The sequence below is a fragment of the Eurypyga helias genome, unplaced genomic scaffold (genome assembly GCF_000690775.1).
Source record: "Eurypyga helias isolate BGI_N326 unplaced genomic scaffold, ASM69077v1 scaffold13919, whole genome shotgun sequence".
Taxonomy (NCBI): Eukaryota; Metazoa; Chordata; class Aves; order Eurypygiformes; family Eurypygidae; genus Eurypyga; species Eurypyga helias.
Window position 1 is genome coordinate 1 of NW_010274027.1, and position 9,750 is coordinate 9,750.

Here is a 9,750-nt window from a genome sequence, read left to right on the forward strand (position 1 = left end):
GGGCCAGCGGGGCCGCCCCGGCGCATCGCTCCCCGGAACAGCCCTTGGAGCCCGTCCCGCAGCGGCTCGGTGTTTCCAAACGACCCCTCTCCCTGCCAGCGACGCCCTTTGGGGAGCAGCTGGACCACTGCAGACTGAAGCAATCCTCGATCTCGATCCAGCACAGCCGTTCGTTACACATTTCTTTCGGCCATCCTACCTTCCTGGTTACAATCTCCTCAATTCAGAGATCCAGCCCTGATCGCCAACTGAAAGTTCCTTTTTAGGGTGTCAGTGATGCAAGTTTAAGCACATCTTAACATCCTTTAACATCTCGAGTCAGTGAAGGAAAGCTACATAAACAGTGGTAGTCTTAACAAAAAAAGCTCGTTAGCATTTAGGATTCAAGCAATTTCAGTTTATAGACCGCAGGTGATAGGGGACCAGTTACCAACACATAAAACTATTCCAAAACCAAACCAGTTTGGCTTCAAATACTTAAAATGCTTTGAAGCACATTCTTTATTATACAAAAAGTGCTTTAATACACCCGACATTTAAGCAGCCTATTCAGAAAAAAATAGATTTAACTATCTCCACTTTATCAACAATTTAAAAGAATAAAAATAAACAATATTTTAAATATTTACACTTAATAAAACCCGTAAAATCTCCGTTGCCTTATTCATCCTTGAGTGCATACATGACGTCGTCCTGGCTGATGTTGAGTCGCACCCGCATGTGAAGATACTTGGTACTGGACTCCACCAGGAGGAGCCGGCAGACGCCAAGTCGGGAACAGATGGCCATGGCCTCCGAGACCGTAGGGCTCTGCACGCCTTCCATCCTACACAACGCTACGTGCTGATGATAGACCTATGGGAAGCAGAGAAAAGGACACAGGTCACGTCTGCCTCCTGCTGCAGTCCAGTCGAGGTGGAAGAGAGAAGCTTCCTTCTCTCCACATCTCGGGGGGGGGGGGGGGAAAAACAGCGCCCACCCCCCTGTCGGGGGGGGGGGAGGAAAAACTAGCTCCAGCCCAGCACACATGCTGCTGCTTTGGCACGAACCGTTAGGACTCTGTCTAGGAAATAACAATTCCATGCTATAGTTTCTTTTACCTCGCCAAAGAGATGAAACAATTAGCAGCCTACCTTGTCCGCAATCTTTTAATTTGATCATTTTATCTGTTACTACACCTCTTCTCCCCTGGGCCATGAGGGCTAAAGCTTACCCAGGTTAAGAACAGACATACAATTAATTACCTATCAAACCACTCAGAAGCGATATTCAGGCCCAGTGACTAGTGCCCACGAGCCACATCAACTACAGACACAAAAGATCACAGCTCAGAAGGGCATGATACACAGGAGAATGCACCTGCCACAAACCACGCAGGCTAATAAACCTGCATCAAGGATCAGTCAGTGTCTTCCACATTTCTACCTTGAAAAAGCAGAAGAAAACCCTTTTGGTGTTAGAGGAAAACTAAGGGGAAAATGCCAATCAGCCTAACAAAATACCCGTTGAAGCTGAAGAACCGACACGTGTGTGTATGTGCAAGCAACGGTGCAGATGTTCAGGAGGTGCTAATGGAAAATGCAAATAAAATGCTCACTTACAAACCTGTAGGACCCGATAAAACTAGCAGGTTATTGTATGTATAAATACACCATTCCAAACATTTTAAGAAGTATTCATATTTAGCTTCCATACTAAGCTGGACATGAGCCGGCCGTGTGCGCTGGCAGCCCAGAAAGCCAACCGTCTCCTGGGCTGTATCCAGAGAAGTGTGGCCAGCAGGGCGAGGGAGGGGATTCTCCCCCTGTACTCTGCTCTGGTGAGACCCCACCTGGAGTGCTGCGTCCAGCTGTGGAGCCCTCAGCATCAGAAGGATATAGACCAGTTGGAGCGAGTCCAGAGGAGGCCACGGAGATGGTCAGAGGGCTGGAGCCCCTTTGCTATGGGGACAGGCTGAGAGAGTTGGGCTTATTCAGCTTGGAGAAGAGAAGGCTCCGGGGAGACCTTATGGCCCCTTCCAGTGCCTGAAGGGGCTACAAGGAAGCTGGGGGGGACTTTTTACAAGGGCCTGTAGTGACAGGACAAGGGGGAACGGGTTTAAATTGGAAGAGGGGGGGTTTAGATTAGATATCAGGAAGAAGTTCTTCCCAGAGAGGGTGGGGAGGCACTGGGACAGGTTGCCCAGCGAAGCTGTGGATGCCCCATCCCTGGACGTGTCCAAGGCCAGGCTGGATGAGGCTTGGAGCAACCTGGTCTAGTGGAAGGTGTCCCTGCCCATGGCAGGGGGGTTGGAACTAGATGGTCTTTAAGGTCCCTTCCAACCCAAACCATTCTGTGATTCTATACTGTGTGAACTCTGTGCAGTCCTCACAGCTCTGCTGCTGCCAAGTACTTTATGGGTCTACTAAAAACATGTCACACAGAGGCATGCAACGTTTTGAGATAAAGGCCAAAACCCTTTAGTTTGTGATCCAGATCACTGGTAACATTAATCCCACGGCAGGTGTTTCAGTTGTAAGCAATCAGTCCCATTAAAAAAGCAGTGGTAGCATTCCAGTAGGCTTTACGCCTGTCCTCGACAGCCGTGCCCCAATTTACCTTCCCATCATACTGTCTTCCATCAAATTTTAAGATTAACTCCCCCAGATATTTAAATATTTACACTTTTACCTGATAAAGAGGGGGGCACTGTCAAAATGAAGAGGCAAAATAAAAGGTACCCTGGAACACGAACATACCTGTTGGACTGTTGCCTCCTCAACTCCTGCCCTGCGGAACTCCGCTAAAATTGCTTTCAGAAAGATTTGTTCGTGCAATGAAGCGTTCCTGAATATCAAACCAAAACAGACAACAATCAGTCCCCCACGTTCAGAACTCAGGAAACATCAGGAAGAAGCCTGGGAGGGAAGTTGCTTGGTAACCCCATCTTTAAATGCAGGGCGTTTTTCTACCCGAGGGGTAGTTTATGTCAACTAGCCACTGTATGCAGCCTGCAACTCCAGAACCTCCTTACGCTGCATTTCACCTCACCTCGCCTCTCTGTCAACGGATCCGAACACAGCACCTCATTCCATGCACCACACATGTTCCGCAGTGTGTTGTGGTCAACTGACATTTATGAATTAACACGTTAACAGTGAGGCTTTAGGCACAAGTAGCACAGTAAAAGCAGTACTTACATACCCAACAAAACACCCTCTTTGCACCCTTTGGTCCCCCCATCCGTGATGAAACAGATTCTCTACCTTCTGACCAGAAACGGGTAAAGCACTTCAGCAGTTACAGCCTGTGCAGATCACTAAAGGGCAACAGAATTCCTCACACGTATTCCCTCAGGAAACCTTTCGGAAGTGCTAACAGAATCTATTTATGCTGAAAAGAAAGCAGTTGAAATGGGAGAGCCTTGCATCCTGCCCAGACATCTGGGGCTGCATCGAGGCGAGCAAAGACAGCGGCATAATCCAGCAGCCATGCAGAGAACAGCAGTTGACCCTTGAGGGCCTGACGCCTACTCTGTGCATGTCTGAGTGGCTTGTCCTGCAGTCTAGCTCGAAGCCTGGTCCAGTCTGCTCAATGACCAGGAGAGTTCATAGCTGTGGGCTTGAAACATATGTACTTGGGAACTGCTGTTGGGAGAAATCGGCGTGCGGTAAGCAGGGACAATCAGGAAATCTCAAAAGCCCCCTCCTGATCTGAGCTAACAGACTAACATGGAAACATCCTCTATAAACTTGTACAAGTGATTGCTCTGCCGTGGTTTGCCCTGCCTTTCATTTTTACCATGCACCTCTCCTAGCTGTGCTGCAAGGTTTGTTTTGCAGCATACTTCAAAGCACGATGCACCGCACACGCTCCCAAAAGGTGGTTGAGGACTGACTGTTCCTGAAAAAATAGCCCAGTGAAAGACACAAAACCAAAGAAACTCCCCCGAGAAATGCTTTTACCTGACTGCGTTTATATATGGCGATGAAAACATTTCATCTATGGCTTCCGTGATGTGGGCCATCCTGACTACTTCAGGGCTTCTCTTCTGGCTAGCAAACTCACAGATCTCGGTGGCCCTTCTGCAGATATCGAGGCAACGCCTTGCGTCACCAGACAGCGCTGCTACCTGAAAGCAAACACGACAGGTCTGTTGCAGTATTTCCTACAAGCTGAGAAAGGTTTGGCAAGAACCAAGGACAAAACACAACCGGCCACAAAACAGGAGAGCAATGCTACGGTGAACTATGTTAACGCGAATCCCAGATTTTAAAGAATCAAAACCAACCCTCCCATAGCCACACCCCGATCTGGTCATCACAAATGCAAGACTGAACCTTTTGTTATAACTACAGAAGTTGGAGGATTAAAAAAAAAAAAAAAAAACCACAAAAAAACAACACCAACAAAAAAAACCAAACCCAAAACCACAGGAAATTCAACACGAGCAGTTCAGTTATACACCAAAAGTTTTCGGAAATGAAAGACCCTACCACAAAACACGTCCATGCAGAGGAAAGAAAAAGGACGGGAGAGGCACAAACCTCCTCAGTTATTCCACACTCAATAACTGATTTTAAGAGTACACTAATACTTTGCAACTAGGTCTCTGGGACGGTGACTTTACATTTACAAGTGCCTGAAAAGCTTTAGGTGTCTGCGATGTCTGAAACTGAATACTTCTGAAAACCCCACTTGTGGATGAGTTTGAGCAGAGCCATGACCCCTCACTAGACAGAGGACTGGCCTAGTTCTCCCAGCAGATGCTGGTAATGTATGAATGCCCTAGAACCCAGCTGGAGCCAAGGATGAGAAACCCATTAGAAAATTTAATTGAAAAGTATTTTTCTAGGTTTTTCTGAAGGAAAATCATAGCAGAAGACCACTGCAGATTATTCTGTCTGTGAAATCATCACTATTATGTTTACATAAAGGTAAAGCAATTTATTACATTTGAGAGTACTTTTTTTTTTTAAACCTACAATGATGCTCAGCAGAAAACGTTTAAGCATATACTGGTTGACAGATGTTCTAACAAATTTAATAGATTATTTTAACATGTAATTACAAACATAAGACATTAAGCAATACACACACTTTAATCTGAGAAGCTACTGATCCCCAATGCATTATTTTCTGTACAACCGAGTATTAAGAGTGACAACAGCTATAGAATCATAGAATGGTTTGGGTTGGAAGGGACCTTAAAGATCTTCTAGTTCCACCCCCCCTGCCATGGGCAGGGACACCTTCCACTAGACCAGGTTGCTCCAAGCCTCATCCAGCCTGGCCTTGAACACTTCCAGGGATGGGGCATCCACAGCTGCTCTGGGCAACCTGTCCCAGTGCCTCACCACCCTCTCTGAGAAGAACTTCTCCCTGATATCCAATCTAAACCTCCCCACTTTCAATTTAAACCCTTTACCCCTTGTCCTGTCACTACAGGCCCTTGTAAAAAGTCCCCAGGCCTCAAACATCTTAAGAAAGAAAATGCATATTTCCACTGCCACTGCATACTAGTTTTTTTTAAGATCATCCAATGACTCAGAGTATGCGAAACACTGGAGAAAGCTGACATCTTATCATTATGCATTATCATGACTTTTGTTGTCACGCCTCCAGCTCTTAGAATATACTGCTGCCTTCTCAAAGTAGGTGGAAAAAGGCAAGGACACTGCTTTAGCAACGTATCCTGTGAAAATAACTTGTACACCTTACAGAGAGCATAGCATATGATCTGCTAGGTGTGCCCCACTTTGTCTCCCAGTACAGAACACAACCACAGAACTGATTCTGATCTCTGCTACAGAATTACTCCCCACTGCCCCCTCTCTTTACCTAGCGCAACACAGAGGACAGACATCTGTACTGTGCTCACCTTTCTGGAAACTAGCTGAATTGCATCCTCTTCAAATGCCTTTATACTGTTCAGTCTGGATGAAATTATTTGCTGTAACTGTTTGTAGGTGTAGGGCTGAAAGGACATTCTGGTGAGGCCCTAAAGTGAACAATACAATACAGTGAGAAGCGTTTGTAGTGCTTGAAAACTCTCAGCTGCTCAAGCATGGCCTCTGTAGTTAGTTTTAGTTTCTCTGGTAGCAGCACTCTCTCTGTCCCATCCTTCCCCTGCAAGTGATGGGCTTTAATCAATTCTGCCACTCCGTGTTTGTGCAATAAACATGCAAATCCACCAAACCGTGACCAAGTGTGGACTGCTTGGACCTCCCCACTGAACGGCCTGAGGAGCAAGTGCTGCTGTTATTAGAATTCACATTTCTCTCACAAAACTTGTAAGCAGATCAGATCCGCCTAATACGAAAATCTCTAGATGAAAATGGTTTACATTTTATTTTTTCATACAGTAGCAGCAGAAGCTATGAAAAAAATATTGGTCTCTTCTTTAGCAAACCCATGTACGTGTATACAGTCACACTACTGCCTTCACGTTAGCCACCAGCCAAGAATCAAAAATCCCCTTCTGGCTCCGGCTAATAAAAACCTGCTTTCAGCTGAGAAGGACAATCTATGTTTAGAGATGGTGCACTGCCTTTCATATTCCACAGCAGGCCCGAGTTTCGCATTTCTTATGCAAAATTCTTCTCTTGTGACTATATGGGCTCAGCTGATCTGCCGCTTTAGTGAGCGGGGGAAAGCAACTCACACACTGTGGAACTACTTTTGAGTCACAGAAGGATGGAGGCACAGAGCACTGTGTTTGCAAATCACTTTTCAGAGCAGTGATGAAGAGATGACCAAAGAAAATATACTCGGCACAGGTGTAGAGTGCATCCAACTTTCTGCCCAAAGGTATCCAACAAAAAGTCTGGCAGCTGATGATGGCAAACAGAGAGCACTAGGTGCCTGGAATGAAAGGGGATGGGAAACCAGAAGAGAATCATTCTGAACTCTAGACCAAGCAGCTTAACCACGAAGCATGGCACTTGATTATCCCGAACTTAATGTGTTTAAAAAGACATCTGCATTCATAATTCATTCTTACAAGAACACAGGGTACTTACATGGCCTAACATCATTAGCAAGCTGGCTCATAAACTTACTTTGCTAAGATTTATGTGTTCATTACTGGCCCTCTGGAGAGGGAGTTATGAAAGCACTGTTTAACCTCTGACGTAAGCAGTCCTGCCTTGCTCCTGGATTACTTTTGATTGAGTACCATATTTAATCGGTTCTCATTTTATGGCACTGCTAGGACATACCAGCCTGCTAGCTACTCTGTTCATCATCATTCTCTCTGGCAAGTCCATGGTGTTAGCGATGGCCAAGATGATTAACTTGGAATGCTTCTGAGTTGGCCAGTCAAATAAATTGTACATCACATTCTGCTTCCGGGTCCACAGAAGATCAAGCTGCAGAGACAAAAAGAAAAGAATCAGACTGAAAAAGAATGGTCTTGCATTTACCATACCTGAAGGGGGTTTGAGAGAGCTAGCTCTGCCACAGAAGACTTCTTACGTGACTCTGAACAAGCTGCCTCCGTTGTGTTCCTTTATCCATTGACTAATAGGATGCATTTTCTGAATCAGGGCTCTAATCTCTTTCGGAAAAGCACAGTCCTACTAGATGCTACGTGACTCTGAACAAGCTGCCCCCATTGTGTTCCTTTATCCATCGACTAATAGGATGCATTTTCTGAATTAGGGCTCTAATCTCTTTTGGAAAAGCACAGTCCTACTAGATGCTTGAACATTATTAGTCACAGTAGAGTGATTAAACAGCTAGAGTTTTTAAACAGTCGTGTGGTATTAGTACTACACCGAACAAGATTAAAATACCCTCCATGAAGGAACCTGAATTAGCCTACAGCAAAAAATAAGTGTGCATTTGTGTATTACTGAACACAGCACACTCAAGGAGTTTAAAAACTGGATCTGACTTCACTGTGAGCTCTCTCACTGGAAAACCAGCAGCTTCCAGGCAAAACACAGTTGAATTCTGTGGTATTCAGGGCTTGACAGAACAACTTATTCCATGACTTGGACCAAAACAAAACATAAAACTAACAGGAACTCCAAGGAAGGAGGCAACAGGGTATTTGCTCATTTACATTCAGTCTCCTAATAAGGCTAAGAGGAATTATTTGTGTGTCTTTTCTCAAGTTTATTCCTTTAGATCACATATGATATACTCTAAGCAGGTCTTCTTCCATTCTCCGAAACTCATTTCTTACGATACTTCAAGTTAAAAACGAAGGATTCTTTGACTCACCTCATCCACTATGAGCACTGTGCTCTGCCTCTTTGGCCCAGGTGTACTGAAGAGTTTTGCCAACAGTACTGCAGCATGGGTTGCTGTCACCTTCTGACCTGTCAGTAACTGGACAAGGATTGAACAACGTTGCAGGTTAATCACACCAAACCCATGGAAATAAGAAGCTTAACTCATATTCAGTTTTAACTTTTCTGTAACAATCAGCACCAAGCATCTGGGGTTTTTCTTTCCATGGGAGAGAAAAAGAGAAGTAGCTTATAAGACACTCAAGTCTACCAAAAAACTATCTGTAAAGAACAGAAACAAATACATAGCTAAAAAGAAAGGCCACTAGAATTTCCTGTAAATTGCCTTAAATACAGATTTGTTAAGAAATCCTGAACCCAGTCTCAGGAAGACTCTAAACGTAGCATACCTCAAGGGTGTCTCTGAACACAACACACCTACTGAAAGCGTAAGACAGTTGACAAGAATAGCCTGATTTATCTTGGATTCTCTCATTAATGTATTAGTGAATCATCTGCAGGATCTGGAACTAAATTTATTCAACTCTAAGCTAAAAACATACCTTCAACAAGAACTGCCTCTGCAGTGATCTATGTGGCAAAACAGATGAGCTGACTGTACGTTACCTGTTCCCTTGCAGGTCCAAAGACATACAGAAATTCAATCATGACATTTCAAAGGACACTATATATGCTGAATCAATTGTTCAGCACAGTTCAGGGTTAAGCTGTAGGGTAAAATGGAGATTGCATTTGAAAATTGTAGTTGTTCTCCAGAATCCCTTAAAAACTGACCCGAGATTTCATAATCCATCTTCAAGGCCAGGCTGGATGAGGCTTGGAGCAACCTGGTCTAGCGGAGAGTGTCCCTGCCCACGGCAGGGGGTTGGAACTGGATGATCTTTAAGGTCCCTTCCAACCCTAACCATCCTACGATAATGATTAAAGAAGCCAGAACAGGACAATAATGTATAATCTATACTTGTTTCATGCTTCCAATGCAGTCAGGACAGTCCGAATCAGCATTCAAAGCAGTGAGATCCAGGAGGATCTGGATTCTTCAGCTCTGGAGCTGGGCATCCGATACAGCACAGAGTTCAGTCTGTTGTGGTGGAATTGGCACACTTACTGTACCCAGGTATTTAACCTTCTCTCTTTCATCTGTCCAGGCCTTCCTGTCCCTGTTCCCCTCTTTATAAACTTCCCTATGACAGCGAGGTAACTGCAGTAGCGTACACTTCCTTCTGCCGTGCAAGTAAACGTCAGCCAACTGGCGCTTGAGACAGACCCGCAGCAAGAGAGGCAGCAATCAGAAGAGAAGCAGCGGCCTAGCCAGGGTACTTGGAGCTCTTGAGGCAGAAGGAACCAGAGAACTGGTTAATTTGACTACGTGCTCCCCTGAAGGACATTTAACTGGACTATCCTAAAGAGTTCAAGGTCCGTGGAGGGACAACAAGTTTTACTTAAAGGTCTGTATGTTTAAAGGTATTAAAGACGCATGCTGAACAGGATAGGAAGAAAGAGGGTTGAAATA

General features: G+C 45.0%; 1 protein-coding gene across 1 annotated transcript in view; it reads right to left on the reverse strand.

Moving 5' to 3' along the window:
* Positions 1–617: 617 nt before the first annotated feature.
* Positions 618–9,750, reverse strand: part of ORC1 (origin recognition complex, subunit 1) — an 18,723-nt gene continuing 9,590 nt past the window's right edge. Inside the window, exons 11-16 of the mRNA XM_010159690.1 lie at positions 8,209–8,316; positions 7,200–7,349; positions 5,861–5,980; positions 3,945–4,111; positions 2,739–2,826; positions 618–855 (exon numbers count right to left, since the gene is read on the reverse strand). Of these exons, the coding sequence (XP_010157992.1) occupies positions 661–855; positions 2,739–2,826; positions 3,945–4,111; positions 5,861–5,980; positions 7,200–7,349; positions 8,209–8,316 (828 nt within the window). The 3' untranslated portion in view covers positions 618–660. The remainder of the gene's footprint in view (positions 856–2,738; positions 2,827–3,944; positions 4,112–5,860; positions 5,981–7,199; positions 7,350–8,208; positions 8,317–9,750) is intronic.